General features: G+C 45.7%; 1 protein-coding gene across 4 annotated transcripts in view; it reads left to right on the top strand.

Moving 5' to 3' along the window:
• LOC126273106 (myb-related protein B-like) overlaps window positions 1–22,550 on the top strand; it is a 186,957-nt gene that overhangs the window by 37,555 nt on the left and 126,852 nt on the right. Inside the window, exon 1 of one of the 4 annotated variants that reach the window (XM_049976546.1) lies at window positions 20,182–20,478. The exons of 2 other annotated variants lie outside the window; for them this stretch is intronic. In XM_049976546.1, coding sequence (XP_049832503.1) covers window positions 20,417–20,478 — 62 coding nt within the window. In that variant the 5' untranslated portion in view covers window positions 20,182–20,416. Of the gene's footprint in view, window positions 1–20,181; window positions 20,479–22,550 lie in introns of those variants that run through there. One more of the 4 variants, XM_049976549.1, reaches the window with a different exon arrangement.

Genomic DNA, 22,550 nt, shown 5'->3' on the forward strand with positions numbered 1-22,550 from the left:
ACACACGCGAGGACAGATCCCTCTCCCCTCCGCTCCTCCTCTCCCCTCCGCTCCTCCCTCCCTCCCCTCCGCTCCTCCCTCTCCCTCCGCTCCTCCCTCTCCCTCCTCCTCCCTCTCCCCCTCCGCCCACCCCTCCCCCCTCACCCCCCTCTCAGCCCTCTCCATTCCCCCCTCTACCCCCTCTCCTCTATCCCTCCCCCTCTACCCCCCACACCTCTATCCCTCCCCCCTCTACCCCCTCCCGCTCTACCCCCTCCCCCTTCTCCCTCCCCCTCTTCCCCTCTCCCTCCCCCTCTTCCCCTCTTCCTCCCTCCCTCCCTCCCTCCCTCCCTCCCTCCTCCTCTCCCACCCTCCTCCACTCCCTCCCTCCCTCCTCCTCTCCCTCCCTTCCTCCCTCCCTCCTCCTCTCTCCCTCCCTCCTCTCTCTCTCTCCCTCCCTCCCTCCCTTCCTCCCTCCCTCCTCTCTCTCTCCCTCCCTCCCTCCCTCCCTCCTCTCCCTCCTCCTCTCCCTCGTCCTCTCCCTCCTCCTCTCCCTCCTCCTCCTCTCCCTCCCTCTTCCTCTCCCTCCCTCCTCCTCTCCCTCCCTCCTCCTCTCTCCCTCCTCTCTCTCCCTCCTTCTCCCCCTCCCTCCTTCTCCCCCTCCCTCCTTCTCTCCCTCCCTCCTCCTCTCCCTCCCACCCTCCCCTCCTCTCCCTCGTCCTCTCTCCCTCCTCCGCTCCTCCCTTCCTCCCCCCTCCGCTCCTCCCTCCCTCCCCCTTCGCTCCTCCCTCCCTCCCCCTCCGCTCGCTCTCCTCTTCCCCTCCGCTCCTCCCTCTCCCCCTCTGCTCCCTCCCTCTCCCCCCTCCGCCCACCCTCCCCCCTCACCCCCCTCTCAGCCCTCTCCATTCCCCCTTACCCCCTCTCCTCTATCCCTCCCCCTCTACCCCCCACTCCTGTATCCCTCCCCCTCTACCCCCTCCGCCTCTACCCCCTCCGCCTCTACCCCCCTCCGCCCTCTACCCCCCTCTCCCCTTCTCCCTCCCCCTCTTCCCCTCTCCCTCCCCCTCTTCCCCTCTCCCTCCCCCTCTTCCCCTCTCCCTCCCCCTCTTCCCCTCTCCCTCCCCTCCTCCCTCCTCCTCTCCCTCCCCCTCCCTCCCTCCCTCCTCCTCCTCCTCTCCCTCCCTCCCTCCCTCCTCCCTCCCTCCCTCCCTCCTCCTCTCCCCTCCCTCCCTCCTCCTCTCCCTCCCTCCCTCCTCCTCTCCCTCCCTCCCTCCCTCCTCCTCTCCCTCCCTCCCTCTCTCCCTCCCTACCCTCCTCCTCTCCCTCCCTCCCTCCTCCCTCCCTCCTCCTCTCCCTCCCTCCCCTCCCTCCCTCCTCCTCCTCTCCCTCCCTCCTCTCTCTCTCCCTCCCTCCCTCCCTCTCTCTCTCCCTCCCCTCCTCCTCTCCCTCCCTCCTTCTCTCCCCTCCCTCCTCCCTCTCCCTCCCTCCTCCTCTCCCTTCCTTGGCCTCACCCTCTCTACCCTCACCCTCAGCCTCACCATCTCTGCCCCTGCCCCCCTCTCTCTCTCTCCCCCTCCCTGCCCCCCCTCTCTCTCCCCCTCCCTGCCCCCCCTCTCTCTCCCCCTCCCTGCCCCCCTCTCTCTCCCCCTCCCTGCCCCCCTCCTCTCTCCCCCTCCCTGCCCCCCTCTCTCCTCCCCCCCTCCCTGCCCCACCTCCTCTCTCTCCCCCTCCCTGCCCCACCTCTCTCTCTCTCCCCCTCCCTGCCCCACCCCCCTCTCTCTCTCCCCCTCCCTGCCCCCCCACTCTCTCTCCCCCTCCCGTCGTGTTTCTCTCTCTCTCTCTCTCTCTCTCCTCTCTCTCTCTCTCTCTCTCTCTCTCTCTCTCTCTCTCTCTCTCACAACCCCCCCCCCCACACACACACACAGCAGATTCAGAAGAACAAAAGTTAACGCACAAAAGAGAAGGTTTAGTTAAATAATTGCCGACACGGACGTATATTGGGTTATCTTACCGCATACGCGATGCTAGAACGAATTGGATTCTTCATACACTCTCCATTTATCATAAGCATATCGGCTTTGTATGTAATTGGTAAATCCCATCGTCCTCTCATGACCAACTGTTTGGACTGTCACACACTGATTGACTAGCAAGTCGCATTGCATGTCAGCACTTTTGTACAGGTATGAAGTGATTGGTAGCGGCGCAGTTCTAGTGAGCGGATCACACTGAGACGATGCATCATCAGCGGATTGCAGCCAGTGCCTTTTAATTTCAGTAAGATCTTTCATTTACAGTCTTGTCCTACGGACGAAAAAGAGAAACACGAGGCATCTCTGCACTCCTCACAGCACGCGACAGTAACCTCGCATGTGGCACGTAGCTGCCAAACTCGTTGGAGAAAACTTATAATATACATCTCTCACATGACCTAGAACCCACCAAAGGTAAATTGGCCAGCGACGTCTATATCCTTCATTGCCAACTTTTCTGAATATGGTCGGTGGTTTACATATTTTTGAAGTTTCACTATAACTATAGGCAATAGCGTAAAGAAAACCAGTTCATTATAAAGCTGTGATGATGTGTACAAGGTGGGAAATGAGTCAATTTCTTGACCGAATAGTTCCCTTAGAATGGTGAGAGAATGCATACACAGCGAACACATACAATCTAAAAGCAAACAGCAAAAGCTTTATTGAGGAACTAAGCTGAGGGAAGGATGTAGCGTAGCTTCATTTACACAAAATATTCTTTTTCGAGCACACTTGAGTTACAATTGCATGGAGCAACCAGCAAACGCTATTGCGCCGGGCTATGCGCTAGAGATATCATGTCGGTGTGTTGTCGCCCCGGCGGGAATCAGTGAAGTCGCTTCAACTACTTTTCCATGCGCTCCGCCGATGCGTGTTGTTTCTGCATCGTGTCGCGAGTCGCATGGCGTATCGTATTGTACCGCATCGCACCGCATATCGTCTCACCTCAGTGAGAACCGTGCCTTACTTCTGTCTGGGAGATGAAACCCACTCGTGCCCGCGCTGGCCGCGGTGGTCTAGCGGTTCTAGGCGCGCAGTTCGGAACCGCGCGACTGCTACGGTCGCAGGTTCGAATCCTGTGTGTGATGTCCTTAGGTTAGTTAGGTTTAAGTAGTTCTAAGTTCTAGGGGGACTGATGACCACAGTAGTTAAGTCCCATAGTGCTCAGAGCCATTTGAACCATCACTCGTGCCCGCATTACGCCATGGGATGAAGCTACATTTAAAGGATGGATCGATCATTACACAGTAGAAGGCATTGTCAGAGACTCGGATTTCTTGTGAATATACGACTGGACGCGAACTATTTACGATCGACAGACGTTCCATGACGCTCACAAGATGAGCTTGTGTTAGCCATTTCCTCCAAAGGCTGTTGAGGGAAGAGAATAAAGTTGCTGAAAGTAAAAGCATTTCGCCAGTTCTGTCAAAGCGTGTCTGCGGTTCGCACTTTACATGGGAAGTAATTCAACAATTATGCGGGGCGTTTAGTAAGTAATACAGCACACTTTTTTCTGAAAGTAGTTTGGTTTTATTTAGGATGCAGGACACCATATTATTCCTCACTTCTTTGGCTACATACCTCTATTGTTCAACATAGCCTCCGTGCAATGCGACGGCCTTGCACCACCTTACTCGGAGGGCATGTATGCCCGCATGGTTATGACATCGGAGTCAGGAATTGCTGCAGCAATAACCTTCCCATCATCCACCTACTACTTCGAGCAGAGTGCATCCTTCGTTGGGCCAAGCAGAAGTCTTGTGTCAGGCGGCGACGAATCCAGCGGCCACAGACCTTTGAGTACCCCAACTGGAGGATGAGTGTTTCAGCGTTACCAACAGAGACGTCCAGTTGTGCAGCGAGGTGTCGCTTTGTGATGCGTCCGTCACTTTGTGTCCGCAAGTTCCAACATTGCAGGTATCACAGCTGTGTGCGGCCGGCCGGTACGCTGGAGATAGGACATTTTTGCACGACGATCACCGTGCTTTTGTTTACTGGCAAATCTCCGTCGACATTCTGCTAAATGACAATCCTACGCTTGGAACGTACCTACATTGCAGACGACATTTTAAAGGCTACGTATAGCGCTGCCACCTATCGAAATTACAGCTTAATTTCGTAATGGAAAGAAGTATTGCAGATAAAAATTGAAGAGGGCTGCATCAAATCAGCTTCAGACAGGGAATCACCACCACCACCCCCGCCACGAACAGCAACAATACAACCGCAACAACGGTTTTTGTATCGAAATTTTGTTTAACTTTTGTTTGTGACTACTTCACTAACACTAAAAAGAAAAACGCGTTATGTAGCTTCACTGTCTAAGTGGATTAGCTAAATTTGCCTCTGATTTTCATTTAATTCTTATTTAATTTTACAGTCTTTGCAAGTACTACAGTTAGTTTAAATTTTTAGTCAGCTTATATTCGCATATAATTCCACTAGAAGGGGCCAAACACATCGTAACACGTTTGAGATATTCGCATTTTTACAATTGATCTCTATATTGGTATTCACCGCCAACTACGGGTGTTACCGCGACTCCTTACTACTATCTGTGGTGGACTCTAGTGAGTTTAGAATCTCAGTTACGCAATAGACTCCAGAAGGCCCTCATTCCACGGCTTTTTATCTCGACGCCCGCGGACTTTGTGCGCTAGGGGCAAGATGATAGATGATGTGCCGCTGGGTGGGTGACAGATTCTTAAGGGAACACATGAAAGGGGATATTGTTAGCTCCCGCACTTCACACACTGTCACCATTGTTGATACGCTAAAATAGTACTTGCCTCGTTTTTCGATAGGTGTGCGACGGTCATCAGGAAAAGAAACATGCTCTGAGGTATAAACGTTTTGAATTCGCGCGTGATACGATGTAGGGGTTCTTTGGGAATCAGCTTATTCATCTCTCGTATGTTGTCCCCAACGTCTTTGCCCACGTATAGTGAGCAAGTCATTGACCGAAGTTAAAAATTGAAAATGCTGCATAATCTGCCCATTAATAGGCGCACTGAGGCGACAAAAGTCATGGGATACCTCCCAACACCTTCTTTTACCAGACAGCAACTCGACGTGGCATGGAATTAACAAGTCGTTGCAAATCCCCTGCAGAAATATTGAGCCATGCGGCCTCTATAGATGTTCATAATTCCGCAGGTGTTGCCTTTGCTGGCCGAGCGGTTCTATGCGCTTCAGTCCGCAACCACGCGGCTGCTTCGGTCGCAGGTTCGAATCTTGCCTCGGGCATGGATGTGTGATATTCGTATGTTAGTTAGGTTTAAGTAGTTCTCAGTTCTTGGGGACGGGTTACCTCAGACGTTAATAAGTCCCATACTGCTTAGAGCCATTTGAACTATTTGCTGCCTATGCAGCATTTTGTGCACATACTGTCCTCCCAATTTATGCCCCGCCAATGTTAGCAGGTATTCATGCCGGGCGCTCTGGGTGGTCAATTCATTCGCTTAAAATAACCAGAATGTTTTTCAAACCAATCGCGAACAATTGTGGCCCTTTGACATGGCGCATTATCGTCTATTAAAATTCCGTCGTCGTGTGGGAACATTTAAGACCGTGAATGGCTACAAATGGTCTTCAAGTAGCCGAACGTAACAATTGGCCATTTCTAGTGAATGATCGGGTCAGTTTGACGGGAGGACCCAGTTCATTCCATGTGCACACACACACACACACACACACACACACACACACACACACACACACACACACGCACACACACACACACACACCATTATGGAGCCACCACCAGCGCGCACAGTGCATTGTTGACAACTTGGGTCCGTGGCTTCGTGGGATGCGCACCACACTCGGACACTCCAAGCCATGGTTGTCCAGTCGTCTGGTGTCCATCCTGTATGGCCACGAGCCCAAGAGATGCCCTGCAGGCGATGTCGTGCTGTTAACATAAAAGGCGTCTGCTGCCATTGCCTATTAACGCCAAATTTCGCCGCTTGCCCTATCCCATACGTTCGTCGTACGTTCCACATTTATTTCTGATGTTATTTGATGCAGTGTTGCTTTATGTTACCACTGACAACTCTACGCAAACGCCGCTAGTAAGTGAAGGCCGTCGGGCAGTGCGTTGTCCGTGGTGAGAGGTAACGCCTGAATTATGGTATTCTCGGCTCACTCTCTCGGAAAATTGAATTCCCTAACGATTTCCGAAATGGAATGTACCAGCCGTCAAGCTTTAACTACCATTCCGCATTCAAAGTCTGCTAATTCCTGTTGTGCAGCCTTAATAACGCCGGAAACTTTTTGAAATGAATCAGACGAGTACTAATGACAGCTCAACCTGTGCACTGCCCTTTTATACCTTGTGTACACGATACGACCGCCATCTGTACATGCGCCTGTCGCCATCCCATGACTTTTATCACATGAATGTACAATCTTAGGTTAAAAGTTTAACACAGAAAGGTAAGTATTGCAGTTAGAAACTATTTATCCTGAGATAACGTAACTCGCAGCGCACAAATTACCCAAACTGACCTAGCCAGTGCTTGATAAAGGGAGCATGTAGCGATTTCTAACTGCCCTAAAAGGTAATTTCAAAATGTTTGTAAAATTCTTCTTGTTCATATAGTTAATGTCAAATATTTGACACAATAACTCATTTATAAAGTAATCAAACGTTTGAAATTGTTTTGCACATGGAAGTTCGAAAGAATCTCAGGCGGAGGGCTTACTGGTTCTGTACTAATGTATTGAGTACATCAGTACAGATTCTGTATCTGCTCCTTTTATCCATCAGCAATAAACATAAACGATGCTGTTGTCAACTGTAATAAATTTTGTTGTTGCCCAACAAACTTAGAATGCTGTGAATCTTAATGACGTCAGTAACTGTGTAATTGAAAGTTTTAAAATGTTGTTGTATAAAAGTATTGCCAAGTAGATGAAAATATGGTAACATTATTGACACATTTAAAAAAATTTCTGATGTGGTAAGCTGTTTCAAAAAATAACTGTTTGATGCAGACGCGTCTCGTAGTACCATGTCTTTAGTTTCTTGCTCTGCTTTTTCTGCAAGGGCCACGAACTAGCTTTGGAACACTATAAATTTCTTTCTGTTTACTTAGTTCCTCAACGCGGAATATTTTATACATTGGGGAAACATAAATTATTGCTGCGTATGAATTCAGTTAGTGATTTAGTGAATAAATGAAGCAGCACTTGCGGCCACGATTATCAACTTCTGATGCTGGGTCACTGTCGTCGTTTTTGCCTTTACGCAGAGTCGGTGTCGTGGAAGTAAACGTTTTTAGCCACTTGGCGCCATTCTGCGGAAACTGGCCGTGTCTGTTCAGAGAAAACTGAAGAGTATACATTTCGTGACCACTGATGATGCGTTGTTCAGACACTGCATTAACAATTCTGTTCTTTTACTTAATATTTTACATTTACCTTTGAACTGCGTGATAATAAACGTACCCGCTACTGCTCTAGTTTTGCAATTTTATAACGAATCTTACTCTATTAGCATTGGATCTTTATTATTAAGAGTGAATCCTAGTGCGTTTCGATGCGGCTAATTTGAAACGACCGTGTCAGTGAATAGGAATAATTTGAACACTTTCAACATTCACAGTTCTCAACGTTTTGCTGTCATGGGCACATATCTGCGTTTTGGTAAGGTGTAAATTTATGCGGAAATATAGTCAGTAGGTCTGTGCGAACCCAATGCACTCAACTGATTTGTTGTACAAGTTTATGTTGACTACTGTTTGCGTGAAGAGGCATCATACGGACTTAGAAGCGGATATAAAAGTTCATGTCAGGGTTGGAGTTTCTCTCCACGCAGATTTTTAAGATGGTACAGGGCATTTTTAAACGTATAGCGCATTGCACGAGTCTCGTCATCTGCATCATACTTTTTAATAGGTCATCCAGTTTTAGGAATCACAGTCATGTAGAGTCGTCTTATGATCAATTTTCGTAGATTGACTGTTCTTTTATCTCGTTTTGGAGACTATTGGAATTCGGCAGTATTGTCTCTTCAAGTAATTCACCACTGCCTATGATAATTAATCACATTCTATGTCGTAGTAATGTCAAGAAAATCATATTCAACATTCGACCAGAGACCGATTATGTCAACGCCACTTCATGGAAAATCAGCGTTAGCCGCCTTTTCAACAGCACTCCTGTTCACAGCGTAACACTTGGCGCAACTGTAAACGTATTTCGTCACTGGCACAGTTGGATTGGCTTTGGATACTGTCATTCAAATATTTTTTTCAAGTTTAGACTTCATGAACTTTTAATTGATCATACTGAATTTAAAGTTGTGTACATATTTTGGTCTTTTCTTGTTTTTACTAGTCGTAAGAGAGAAAGAAAGAAGATAAGCATTAAAACGTCTTATCGGTTGGGAGGTCATTACAGAATAGATACGTGATGAGAATGGATCTGTAACGAGAATGTAACTGTAATGTGTAAGGAAAGGACAGAAACTAACGAGTCCCTTATCGAATGTGTCACTCCGCTCAGGCCTCAGGAATTGTTTTGTGTAATGGATTTGTTTTTGACGCTGCACACCAGGCAGTCCCGCAACTATGGAGAAGACAAGACATGGCCGCGGGATGGATCCCATTAACCTGATTCTCATGAATGCTGTGCTTTGCATCTAACATGTCTGCTCACGAGGAGAAGACGGCATGTCGTATAATTCGATTTCCCAGAAACTTCGCTCATTGGAAAAGGAGCTAAAATAAGCGAACACTGTCTCGGCTTATCCGTAGATACTGGATCGTTTCGGAGAAAACAGCGGTCAAAGTTTTGGCGTAATTTTTTAGCGCTCGATGATCTCAGCCGTAATGTTGGCACAGTGGATAGCGTCATGGCGTCTCACTTTCGTACCCCGTGTTCTTATTTATTTTATTATTTTTTCATTTATCTACCCATGACCGTAGATGGCTACTACACGAATGTTCCTTATCAGGTTTGGGGATACCAGGCCGTTATACTACTTGTAAATTGCAACTGGGTTTCACAGTATCATATCCATAGAGGGTTACTTCGCGAATTTTCCATATCAGGTTTGCTACGGTCGCAGGTTCGAATCCTGCCTCGGGCATGGATGTGTGTGATGTCCGTAGGCAAGTTAGGTTAAAGTAATTCTAATTTCTAGGGGCCTGATGACCTCAGATGTTAAGTCCCATAGTGCTCAGAGTCATATTAACCATATCAGGTTTAGGCATACAAGGTCGTTATACTACTTGTAAATTAGAGCTGGGTTTCACAATGTCATACATTTATTATACGATATAAGTTTGTATAGGAGAGAGAACGCAGCGGATATGATACATGAATTGCGGTGGCAGTCATTAAAACAAAGCATTTTTCGCTGCGGCAGGACTTTCTCATGAAATTTCAATCGCCAACTTTCTCCTCAGAGTGTGAAAATATTTCGTTGGCGCCCACCTTATGTAGGAAGAAATGATCATTATAACAAAATAAGAGAAATCAGACCTCGTACGGAAAGATTCGTTTCGCCCGCGCGCTGTTCGAGAGTGGAACGAAAGAGAGAAGTAGCTTAAAGTTGGTTGGATGAACCCTCTGCCAGGCACTTAATTGTGAGTTGCAGAGTAATCAAGCAGATGTTGATGGTATTTGTGAGGGTTTAGTCGTTTTTAAATTCTCATCTTCTTCTATCAATTCTTAAAGTTAATTCTTGTATTTCATTCTTATGTTTTTTCTTCAGGAAGATTTGGTGCATTCCCTTGGATGATACCGATCATAGAAGCAATCGAAACAGAAATTTCGAACACCACGAGCACCGCGCAAAAGAGTGACATTTCTTCATATGAATCTCACATGGGAGAGAAACGTCGTTAGCATTGCTGAACATTCCACGCGTTAACAATAATTTCGCGACAAGCCACGCAGAACACATAATTTTTCCGAAAACTGCCTCTTGCGGTTGATTGTATCGAGAAACAGTGCAGAAATTTCACTGAAAACAATTTCAAATAATTTTTTCATTAATTTATTGTCTGTCATATATACAATTAGTAGACGAGTGAGGATAAAGTTATTTTAGTATACATTGCAGAAGTTCGACGGACATGGGTAGATTATTGGAAAACAAGCATAAAAGCCGGCTAATGTGGCCGATCGGTTCTAGGCGCTTCAGTCTGGAAACGCGCGACCGCTTTGGTCGCAGGTTCGAATCCTGCCTCGGGCATTGATGTGTGTGATGTCCTTAGGTTAGTTAGGTTTAAGTCGTACTAAGTTCTAGGGGACTGATGACCTCAGATGTCAAGTCCCATAGTGCTCAGAGCCATTTGAACCAAGCATAAAAATAATAATCGGGTTTCGAACACGGGGCGCAGAAGTGTGAAGCGGCGACGCCAATCACTGTACCATCGCTTCAGCTTTGACCATCGTTTTCTGTGAAGTTGTAGGGTACCAAGGAATCGGCTGAGGCACGTATCCTCTTATTTTGACCCCTCTTCCACTGAGTGGATTTTATGGAAAATCAGGTTATGGCACTTTGCCGGATTCTCCTCGTCAGCAGAAGTAATGGCATAGAATACAAGTACAGAGTGGCTGTAGTAGATAGTGGCACTCTGCCTGTTACCTGGCCATATGAGGGTCCTGCGGAGCAGGGTGGTCGATGCAGTGCGACTGAAGCGTGCGGTGGGCAGTGCGCAGCTTACCTGCAAGGGCTTGCCGAGGGGTCCCCAGCCATTGGGCTGAGACATGACTGCGTGTGAGGGACAATAGCTCCGACTTGTGAAGGCCTACATAAAGGACAGACGGGCTTGCCTGCGCCCAGCTCTGTGGAGGAGACGAAGTTCTGGCGTGTTTGCCCATTGGGTACGCTCTGTTCGCATATGTCCTACATCTGTGGCGGATGGTACTGCGGGAGTGGGCAAGAGGGATTTACCGCTTTCAGTGAAACATATCACCAACTGCTTTTTGTATGTTGATGGATTGCGGTCCTTGCTGTCACTGTAGACGTACTTACTATTTTAGGTGATAATGGGACAAGTTTACTGCTAACTAAACTTGAGTTGCGTAGAAACTATTTCTAAGATTATACTGAGGCTGGTTTATTCCGCGCGATGCACAGGTGTATACATATGCATATGTAATATTTCGTGTGTCGTCTGGTTTTTAAGTTGGCTCTTGCTTTGGACAGTGATAAACTGAAAATTTTGTTGGAACTTTTTGACAGGTTAAGACTGTGTGTATGACTAGGCCTAGTACTCGGAATTTTGCCTGCCAAGGGCAGTACTCTCTCGCTGACCTATCAAACCCTCCGCGGCCCGTACTCATAGGATCAATGCAACAATTATCAATCTCCTATTTTCAACACTTCACACAAACTCTATTGCAAAACGTTAAGGACGAACACGCGTGGTAAAAAGGCTATCGTAGAAAATAGTTTAGACACAGACAAGGTTCTGGCTTCGCGTCTAGGACCCTTTCACTATTTTGCACAGTTTTGTCGGTCATCCCGTTATATGTGTAAATACATAGTGAAGAGGACTGAGCTGTACAGAAACACTTCAGAGAGGTAAATAAATAATATTTATTCCCTTCTTTGTATTTCATCAACTCAGCTGAGTTTATTTTTCCAGTTTGTATGCTTTTGGCGACGAAGGCCGACAGCCTAGATATCAATACAAAATCAATTACTGCTAATTATTTTGGCTGTAAGGGTGCTAATAACTATATCTATCGTACAGTCGCCCAGGACCTGCTTGTGTAGCGCTATCTCGCGATACAGGAAGGTAACTCCAAACTCCAGGCCGTGAATCGAATTCGCATGTCGGGTTAACCGTGGCTGGTGTACCGGCCAGCCTGAGTGTGAGTTTTAGACGGTTTCCCATGCCGACTGGGCAAATGCTGGGCTGGCCCCCAATTTTTATCCCTGACAATGCGGTACACGAACAGTTAATATGCGCGCACAGGCACAGAACAAAGCTTACACAGTTTCCAGACAGGAGGCACACACGACTTCCTTCACTGAGTTAACTGATGACTGTGGTGACAAGAAGGGAATCCGGTCGCGAAGATAAATAAAAATAAATTTTCCAAAACTGTAGAACAGGGCACCCCACAGAAAAAATGGGATTCACGCTAGAAATAAGAGGCGAAGAAATGTTGTGCCGTGTTGAAATAATTAATTAAAATATGTGACAATTTTATGTCAAAAGTATGTACACGATTTGCATGTATGACCATAAAAGAGTCTAAAAACTGTGCTGGTTACTTGTAACTGATGTATTTAAATCGAGGTGCCTGGAAATGGAACTTTCTGACTTCGAAATCGATAGCAATTAGGTAGAATTAATTAACAAATGCACCTAATCGGCTAAAAAAATGAAGCAGGGAATAAACATTGAGATAGGAAATGTAATACTAGTGCAGATAAATGAAGAATTGCAGTGACTAAAGAAGCTTTTAGAAATATCTATACGTAATGCATTAACAACCAATTAGCATAATACAGAAACAAGAAGGAAATTCATCAAGACATTTATTTGGAGCATATAATCTGTGGTTATGAAGGGTGGACGCTTAGGAAACCATAAAAGAAGAAAATTAGAAGCCACAGAGCTGATATGGAGAAGAGATTCAAAAACATACTGGACTGAAAGAAAATATAATGAACAAATAGTAAAAGAATTTATAAGAAAAGTATATTGATTAACTTGATAGATAACAAAAACTAAAGGACACACAATTCGACATAATAGCTTCATAGAAACCTCGTGGAAGTAGAAATCCTGGGGAAGAAAAATGAAGACGCGGTCCGAGAACATCCACATTACGAAATTCTATGGGTGGACGGAACTTCAGCGAGTACAACCAAAAAGTACAGATGGCGTGGAACAGAAGGATGGCTGCCTCAGCAAGGCCACCAGTGAGTGATGATGATTTTCTTCCTCATAGTACTCAGCAGCCGACGTCGCCACATTTTTACCACTTATGCAAGTTGCAAGGGTGGAAAAGCGGTGGACTTGACGGCGAAGACCTCCGTCGCTGGGGAGCGGGCCGTGCTGCGACCCCTGCGCCAGTACCGCAGTTAAGTGCTTCCCCATAGAAAAGTCTCCCCGCCAGTCTCCCGGTGGAACCAAAGCCCGGACCTGTTCCTTGTTTCGTGCCTCCTTCCTTCCTTCCGCTCCCCGCTGCACCGCTGCCTTGTGCAGAGGCCTCGTAGGGGAAGTGAATTGTCGAGTACAGGCGTGCACATGTAAAGAAGCCATGTTCGCCGCCATGGGGCCTCTTCGCAAAGCCCGGAACCTCTCACGATCTTCTCCGTTTCGGGGTGTGCTCTTCAGAAGCGATATTGGTGTCATATGAATCATGTACCTCGCAGGTTCTGCTGGTAAAGAATGTTCGAGGTGTCTCCCGCTGCCTTCCTTCGCAGTGGGTGTTGTCGTTGGCATTGCTGAAGTTTTTTCCCCCCAAGTACTTCTGCATTTACATCTACAGAGGGTAGTTTGTGTACCACTGACACTTTGCCCCTTCCCTGGTCCCGTAGCGAATGGTGTTTCTGAGAAAGGTTGTTGGTATGCTACCCTATGAGTTCGGATCTTCCTAATTTTACCTTCATGGTATTTTCGCGAGGTGTACGTAGGGAGAGTAGTATGTCCGTTGTTCCTTCTGGTACGTACCTTTTCGGAATTTTAACAGTAAACAGCATGTGGTACACAACGCCTCTCTTGTAGCTCCTGCCATCGGGATTGGATCTGCACTTCAGGACACAATCTTGATAACTGAGTTCACAAGCGGTGTTAGGAGGAAACACGAAGAAGAATGCACATTAATATGAATGCAAGATGCTTGCACTAGACGGTGATACGTAACAACAGAAAGTGTAGTTACCCAGTGTGACGTCGTGCTGTTGTGGTTTTTCTCGGGATAGGCGTATTTTAGTAGCTGCCGCAAATCCTGTTTTATACTGCACACATTTCTCATGCCACGCACACTCATATTCCTAAGATTATGTTATCTCTTTCATTCCTTTTCTCTAACCCGGATCACTCACAGTAATTTGCTACTTGTCATGTATGTTAATACGTCGTCGCGTTGTTCGCTTTTCCGCAGATTTGCCTCATTTCTCGGCATTTTTGCACTTCGCTCTAATTTCCTTGGTCCGGTCCCATTCCGCTTCATGAGTTAACAAATTGGACTGGCTGCAAACTGTCGGCTGCTGTGTTACCTCCCGAGTTTCTCTTTTGATACCTCATTTACATGTTCCATTCGGGCCCTTTTCTGTTCAGCGTCCCTCTTTTGCCTGTCTGTCCGCTCCCCCTCTTTCACGCTTCCTGTCTGTTCCGCCCTTTCCGTTTCCTATTGGGGACACCTCCCTGTCCCGCCCCCGCCGTTGCTCTCATTTCCGTTCAACCCTTTCCTGTTTCCTGCCCTCTTGCCTCCCACTCCCTCTCCTTCGATTTCTTTTTTGATGCCTCCATTCCGCCACGTCCCCGTTTTTCGACATTCTCAAGCGTTTGTTTACCAGAGATCGTGTTTCTCATTCCTCATAAACTATTCTTTCGAAGCTGCCCTGGGGTCTCTCTCTCTCTCTCTCTCTCTCTCTCTCTCTCTCTCTCTCTCTCTCTCTCTCAAAATGCCAGTCAAGACTGCCAATCTTTTTTGAAGACGAGTTGCAATTTTATGTTGTATCAGTAAGTCTTAAGATTGCCGTTTGCTGTATTGGCAACTTTACTTACCTTAGCGTTCCATTTCTTATTGTTAGACGTTGTTATTTCCAGATATGTGCACCGCATTTACTCCTGTCGTGTGTCATTAATTAATCGTGTGGAAAAGGAAGATTAAGGTTTGGTGTCTTTGTCTACAATGTACAACTATTTGAAAGGAACCAGTATCTGGGATTGGATACGGTTAAGGAAGGAAATCGGCCGTGTCCTTTTCAGTTGAAACATGGCGACAGTGCACATAACTAATTTTGGAAACGCACGGCAAACCTAAAACGAGATGCCTGAGAGGGATTGAACCACTCTCATTCACAACACGATTCCAGTGCCGTAACTACTGCGCCATCTCGCTCGCTCAGTAACGTTGTTGTCAGATCCTACTGCGTTTAGCGACATGCAAAATTACAGATTTTGCTACGTTAACAGCAAACTGACAACTTCTCGCCAGGCTGATGTTTAGCAAGATGTAAATCGATACGACTAAGTCAATTTTATCAATAATGGATGCCGTTGAACTCCGTGACTGTTCCTTTATAAGCTGTTGAATAATAGTCACTACCAGTCTTAATGGAATTTGATTGTCTTTAATGCACGACCGGTTTCGGGCTTGTGCCCATCTTCAGTTGGTTTTATATTTAATTACATGTTTCATTGTTCATTGTTGAAAATCACTGTTCAAATAAAAACAAATAATTTGATGATGACTAAATAAGTCTGCTGCAGATTTTATGAAGTTATCATTTATTTGCAAGTTTTGAGGAGGCAGTGAGTAACCATTTGTTTTCAAAAATTTCGTTATAGATGTGTAGAAATGACTTGTTTATAAAATCTACTTTTCCACTGAGAATGGGATGTGGTGATTTGGAGGTATCGATGTGAATTTCGAGCTCTTCAAGAAGAACATTCATTTTCTTTCCTTTGCTGATAGTGTATAGTATCTGCTGGTTGTGTGTGATAGTTGTGGCTGAGTGACTATGTTCTTTCAGATGTGTTGCAAAAGTGAATTTTTCCTAAATTTATGCGTGTTATACGGATGTTATTTGAAGGCTAAGAATGCATTATAAGATTTTTATGAAATACTCGTAAAAAGTGGATTATCAAAGTTATTTATCCGGAAGGAATCCATACGTGCTCAGTACTATGTAGTGAAACTCATTTCTTTCGGGTCTACGTAGAACTCTGGGCAATTGTCACATGATCGTTTGATGTACCTAGTAAGCTGTAACATGGGCTATTTGTCTTGCTGCAATGAATGATTTGCTGTTTTAGCGTATTGTTAGTGCTGTAGAGTATTTGAATTCCACTGTTAGGAGAAAGGGTAGCAACTTGGTATGTAATTTGGCCTGTAAATGGGATGCAAGCAGACGTTTGTATTGGCTCGTACGGATCTGATTTAGGATGTGTGCATTGTTTCTTTTTGATTTTGTTGTTTGTTGATAATATCTGAGCTGTATCCATTTCTGTATGCAATTCCTTCAATATGACTGTTTTTTAATCAGCAAAAACTTTGCCGTAGGTCGTAGAAGAAAACTTTGATGTTAAAATTAATTATGCGTCCAGTGTCAGTAATGTGCATCATGGCAGTAATTTTTAATTTTCCTATCACACTTCCCCCGTAAAAGACATCCAGATATTACTTTTGTGTTGGGGTTTGAATTTCCATCCGCCTGTTAGAAATGTATAGGAAACCCACGGTCTTAGGTACAGTAAGCGATAAGATTTCATGCTTCCGCCACCATAAACATAAAATTTCAGTTTCCCCCTGAAGTGGTAAGAACAAAGATGAAGAAATGAAAACAGACAAATATCGGTAGAAAATGGTTGTGACGCAAGTTTAAGTGGTATGAGTGATGCAACGGTAGGACGCGAAACTAACAGAACTAGATAAACATGCAGAAATATTAGGTCGTAATATATTGGAAAATTATTTCACATATGAATTGACGAGATTATTTAATAGCAAAGAATTTAAAGCTGTAGTCCAGGCGGATTAAAAACCAGGAGGAACGGCTGCAGAAACAAAAGATCAGCACAGTTGAAAATAGGACGGTTAAAGTTGGAGTGTATGAAATAAAATGTCAAGACTGTGAAATAAAGTAAGAGTATAACCGTCAGATAGGAAGTAAGGTTGAGAGAACGTATTAATAAAGATAGTGATTCATCGGCGGCAGCAAAGCACCTTAACGAATGCGTAGTTCCTTAGGATGCATTACGGTCAGTTTGAATAGGTTGCATTAAAAAGAAAAAGATTGCTTGCTGACAAATTTTTAGGAAATACAAGTATTTTGGGCTTTTCGTTCAGAATCAAAAGCGTGTTAAAGCTTTCGATGGGCATTTCTTGGCCCACTTTCGTGTTTTTCTTGTGAAAAGCAGCCACCAACTTCATTTCATGGACACATTTGGGGACGTGGACGTAAAACAGCCCCTCTACATTCTTTCCCGTCGATACCAGTCTAGCCGTTACGTAAGTGTTACAATTTTCGACACGACAAGGACTTGAACCCTGGACATTTAAGTTAAAAAGCCTAACGCTTTATCTACTGAGCTATTCGGGCCCACGCTCGAGGATTATGGTACAGCTGCATGGTCAGCGTGTGATTCGCAAGTCTACTTACTGGCTTATGGCACCAGTGGCTACTGATTGCTTCCAGTTTCAGATTAAAAGTATCACGCGCGATGTAATATGGGATTGACTTCTAGATGTCACGAGAGGCGGACAGGCCAGCATAAAAAGAAACGAGGAGTACTGTGTTGTCAGTAGAGAAGCAGTAATAGCAGAATGGGTCGGTCAGGAGAAACAAAAAATGGCTCTGGGCACTATGGGACTTAACTTCTGAGGTCATCAGTCCCCTAGAACTTAGAACTACTTAAACCTAACCAACCTAAGGACATGACACACACCCATGCCCGAGGCAGGATTCGAACCTGCGACCGTAACGGTGATCTGGTTGTAAAGTGGAAACGCGAAGAAACAACACAATTAAACCAAGACCCGGCATCTCTCAAGTACTGACAGGCAGGGACTGTTGACAGCTGCGGAGGGCGACTGTAAAAAATTGCACGAAATCAGCGGCAGGATTCACTAGTCAGTTCAAAATGTTACTAGCATTCCAACTAGCAGAGTTACGAGGCTTAAGATGTTGAAAAAAGGGCTCTACAGTCGTCGAGCAGCTCCTAATAAGACAAGCATTTCTGTGATCAGTGCTAAGCGAAGCTCGAGGAAGTGTAAAGGGGGAGGCCATCGGCTATTGGATGACTGGAAACTAATGATTTGGAATGATGAATCACGCTGTACCGATAGACAGGTTTGAGATTGGCGAATGCTAGAGAACGCTGCCTGCCACCATGTGTAATGTCAGGCGTGTAGTACGCAAGTGGTGGTACGGAATGGTGGTGTGTTTCTTGCTTAGGGCGTGGTCCCCTTAATGTACGGAGTATAACACTAAACCCAGAGAGATACGAAAACATTTTACAGCGTTGTGTGTACTGCGTATCTCACGTTGGGAACTACAGTTTTAAATGAATCACGCTGTACGCTACATTGGACAGATGGCTGCTGGAGTGTACGGCGTGAAACGCCTGAAAACAGACACCCTGCAACAATCGTCGGAAGGGGCATTCCCTGGTGATCTCGTCTTCCAGGAAGGCACAGTGGATCAACCCAAGTACGCCTAAGCCCTTCGGAACCGTGGCCCACCCTGCATGCAGTTTCTTTTCCCTGGGCGCGGTGGTATCTACCAGCAGGACAATGAAACGTGTCACACAACTCGCTGTGTACGCACTTCGTTCAAAGAGCATCAGGGGGGTTTACCCTAACCCCCTGGCCACGAAACGCCCCGTATTTGTGGTGCCACGTCGATCGGGCTGTACCAAAGCCTTCTAGACTCAAGGCCTACGCACAGCGGCGATATTGGCACGTGACGTCACAAACTGTTGGCCATCTTATCGGCGTGTTTGTTGTGATGAAAGTGTATGCCACGTGAAAGTGATATATATTTCATACAGTATTTCCATTCAGTTCTTCGAAGTATGGGATACAAGTGTGGCGTTCCCTTTTGCCAGGGAAATTATAAATCCCAAAAAGGCATGAAAGTGCACATGTTTCGATTTCTCAAATGTGTGAAGTTGAGAAATAGCTGGATTGCAGCTATTCCCAGACAGGAATTTGTGTCTACGCATCATTCAAGGGTAAGTAAATGACAAATTTATAGCGTCTTATTTGTTTCCATTGCACAACATTTGCCAATTGTTTTTAAAAGCAGTTATGTATCATGTACCAGTATAATTTGTTTCTTAGATCTGGACCATTGCTGCGAGGTTAATACGAAGCTGGCTGTGAAATGTCTTGTCATATTTGCAACTATTGTCACACAGAAATATTAATTAGTGTGGCTCGAAACTGTTTAGTATTCCTTATCATTCCTACCAGATTATTGAGGTTCCAGTACTTGTATTTGGAAGAGCTGCAGAAGGATTTTGTTCAGTTTTACATATACAGCTATTCGGAAATAATTTCAGTTTGAGTAAACTACCTTAGAAAATTGCTTTAATGAATTCAGTGTTCGACAGATGAAGCAGTATAGAAATTCGGGTGTTTTTTTGTATTAAACATTATGTCAGGAGGTGCTCTATTTCGCCGAATGATTTGAGTTTCGTGTGAGGTCACCAAATTTTGAAGTGGAGAGGAAAATTTACGAAAATAACCGGCGAAACAAATTCTTAAATTTTGTAGAAGCTCCAGCTGGTTCGTTTAAAACCGAAAACGTCTGCTTGTTATTGCACAATTGCCGATTTTTTACTGGAAGAAAACGTAGCTCCTGAGGTAAAACACAGAATTTAAAATTACAGATTGTATTCAAGCCTAGAAACTCGTATTTAACGCAAATCGTCAAAATAAGTTTACATCTTGAAATATCATAGGGCAGTTTTGTTCAGTTACTTTACGCAATGATATAAATTTCCATACTTTCATTACAAGGCCATGTAGAAGAGGAAAGCCCGAGAATTCCTATGCGTCTCAGCTCTAAAACTCGCAAAGTTCGTATAGTTGCAGAGTGCTTAACAGGAGCGTTCAGATACCGACCCGGCCATCAGTATGTGACGTCACAGATGTGCGCCCAGGCCTGTAGTCTAGGTGGTGTCGGCTGTACGCACACGCCATGGATCCTCAACGGAGAAACATAGCGCAGCTGGCCTTGACACCGGGGTCGGTATGGCTCCACATCCCTGCCGGTACCATCCACCACCTCATTGACTCCCGCACGTCTCGCAGCGGTACGCGCTGCCATAAGGTGGTTGTTCATGCTTTTGGCAGGTAGTCGCAATAATGTGACTGGGCAGTATATGTCTGTACTGCAGGCAACGTGAGATTCAAACAGTGTTTTGGGCGTGTGAAATTTTGGCAGTGGGACAATCCAGTTACGGAGCACTTGTCGGACCGTAGGATACATACTAGAGGCTAGTGCTGTGGCCAAAGTGCTGGGGGCCTTGATGCAGTACGGCCCGGAGCAGCTGTACTGTACGGGCAATGAGACAGCGGCGGCGGCCTCCCCTCTCCACCCTATGTGAGCGCGCGCGGGCCTGCCCGGCTGCCGGCTCGCCACACCTGGCGCTTCGCGAGCCGCGACGGTCGGCGGTGGGGGTCCGTGGACTCTCGCGCGCGCGCTGCCGTCAGTGTGTGTTCCTCTTCCTCAGTGAGTGTGTCTGATGGCTGCCCCCTATGGATACTGCTACGCGGGAGGTGTCAGCGCCGGCGTAGAAAACGCCGAGTGAGTACCACGTTTCTATCATTCTGGTGCTCTTGCCTCCCATGTGTGTTGTTGCCGTTAATCATACCAGGCCAGGTGCTACGGACGCACCTGGGGGAGTATACCCGGATATCGATCGGACCGGATGGACAGATGTGCCCTATAGCGCTTGAAAATGTGGACGTTCTGATTTACACTGCCAGTTTTTACCTGTATTGTAACTAAAAGGTTAGCACTGCAAAGGTAAAAGGTAATTACTGGCAGCTGTTAACTGTTGTGAATCCCTCCTGTGCACGATTGGTATCCCAAACCTCTCTATACGCCTCACCCCGTTCTTGGAACCAATTTGGCTTCAGATCGACCTACAGCCAACGATTTTATTACAAATACTGTAATCTAATTTCGCCTTTGTTGCCACTTACCGAAGATTACTCGCACGTGAACGTTCGTTGGCGATTGAGACAATTTGTTGCCAATGTCGGTCGCAGTATAACATTTTTGGACTATAAAAGCAGTGAATCTATCTTAGTAGTAAAGAGAATGATGCGAAACATTGCGTAGGTCAACAACGGTGCCAGACCGGCATCCAACAATCTTCATTGATCATCAAACTTGCAGGTTGTAGAGGTCCAGTAGCTGTTGGAGCAGCGCAGTTAACAGCTTTGCACGACATGTCACACGGGCCTTTTTTCAGTTTACATACATTGAAAATGTTTCATGGAATCTGGCGGATATCATACAATATCTCCACTTTGCCGTTAAAAACGTGAGTGTACACCTGCTGTAAATTTTTTTCAGGAGTCTGCCACTTGCAGCAACTCTTGCGTGAAAACAAAATGGCCGCAACGGGGAAATGGCGGGGCACCATGTGTCCACGTAATAATGGTGGCCAGATGTAGACTGTTCTGCCGCAATTGGTGTAGTTCAGCGTATTTCTTGTTTCAGATCGGTGTATGTAGAGATGGGCATTTCCCCCCTGGGGCGCTCTTCGTACAAAATTTTGCCGCTTTCTTATTTCGGATTCATCTCGCTCAACAATCTGCCTCGAGAGAATTTCGATACGTCGCGGGGTTTTTCGCTCACTACATTTTTGTGTGATACTGTTTCATATTGGTGTCCAGCGTGCATATCCTATGCAATGGTTCGAGCTTCTCCCGGTTGCTGGAATTTCTGCTATCACCACTTCAGTTTTGTATTTCGTTGTAGTCACAGTGTCATTCATTACACTACATTGTAGGTGCGTTTCAAATAATTTTTAAGGATGTGTTACTTGAGTTGTGTAGCTCTGCTCAAGAGTGGTCTTCTTTATTTTCTTTTAGTGTTCAACCCTGAGGTTGGTTTGCAGCAGATCGCCGCTTCTCTCTTCTGTCTGCCTTCCTCTTAATTTTCACGTATTCGTTACACCCAACGTCATTCATGATCTCTTGCATGTATGGTACATGGTACACTTTGTCACCCCGCCGATTCCTTCCCTCGATGGCTCCTTCTGCTATTGTTCCAGTGATGTTGTTGTGTCGTAGTATATGCCCTACAACTTTGTCTCTTCTTGTTTGGATGTGTTTCCACAGGGATCTGGTTTCCTGTGCCTTTCTAAGCACATCTTCATTTGTTACTTTGTTTCTCCAGTTGATCTTCTTCATCCTTCTATAGCACCACATCTCCAGGGCCTCTAGCCGTCTTCTCTCTTCTCTTCCTATTGCCCAAGTTTCACATCCGTATAGGGCCACACTCCAATACCTCTCAAGAGAGGTACACAGAGCAAACCAATGTGTCTCATTTTTTCCAGATTACAAGTGTGAAACAACAGTACATCATTTGAATTATTTTCTTCGGTAAAAGGTTCAGAATAAACTTTGCATTCATGCAGTGCTGAGTAGGGAGAAATTGGAAGTTCATCACAGTTTTAGATAAGAAAAAAATAACATTCGTGGAACGGCACATAAAGGAATAATTTATCAATACAGTTAGCCATTTGCATTTCACTTTGTACCTGCTTTTAAGTAGAGTTTTTATCCGAAACGCATCTTTTTCCGCATCGTGAGATTGAACGACGCTTTACAATACATCGATTACGACTCAGTAGTAAGAAAAGT

This window comes from Schistocerca gregaria, chromosome 5, assembly GCF_023897955.1.
Source record: "Schistocerca gregaria isolate iqSchGreg1 chromosome 5, iqSchGreg1.2, whole genome shotgun sequence".
Classification (NCBI taxonomy): Eukaryota; Metazoa; Arthropoda; class Insecta; order Orthoptera; family Acrididae; genus Schistocerca; species Schistocerca gregaria.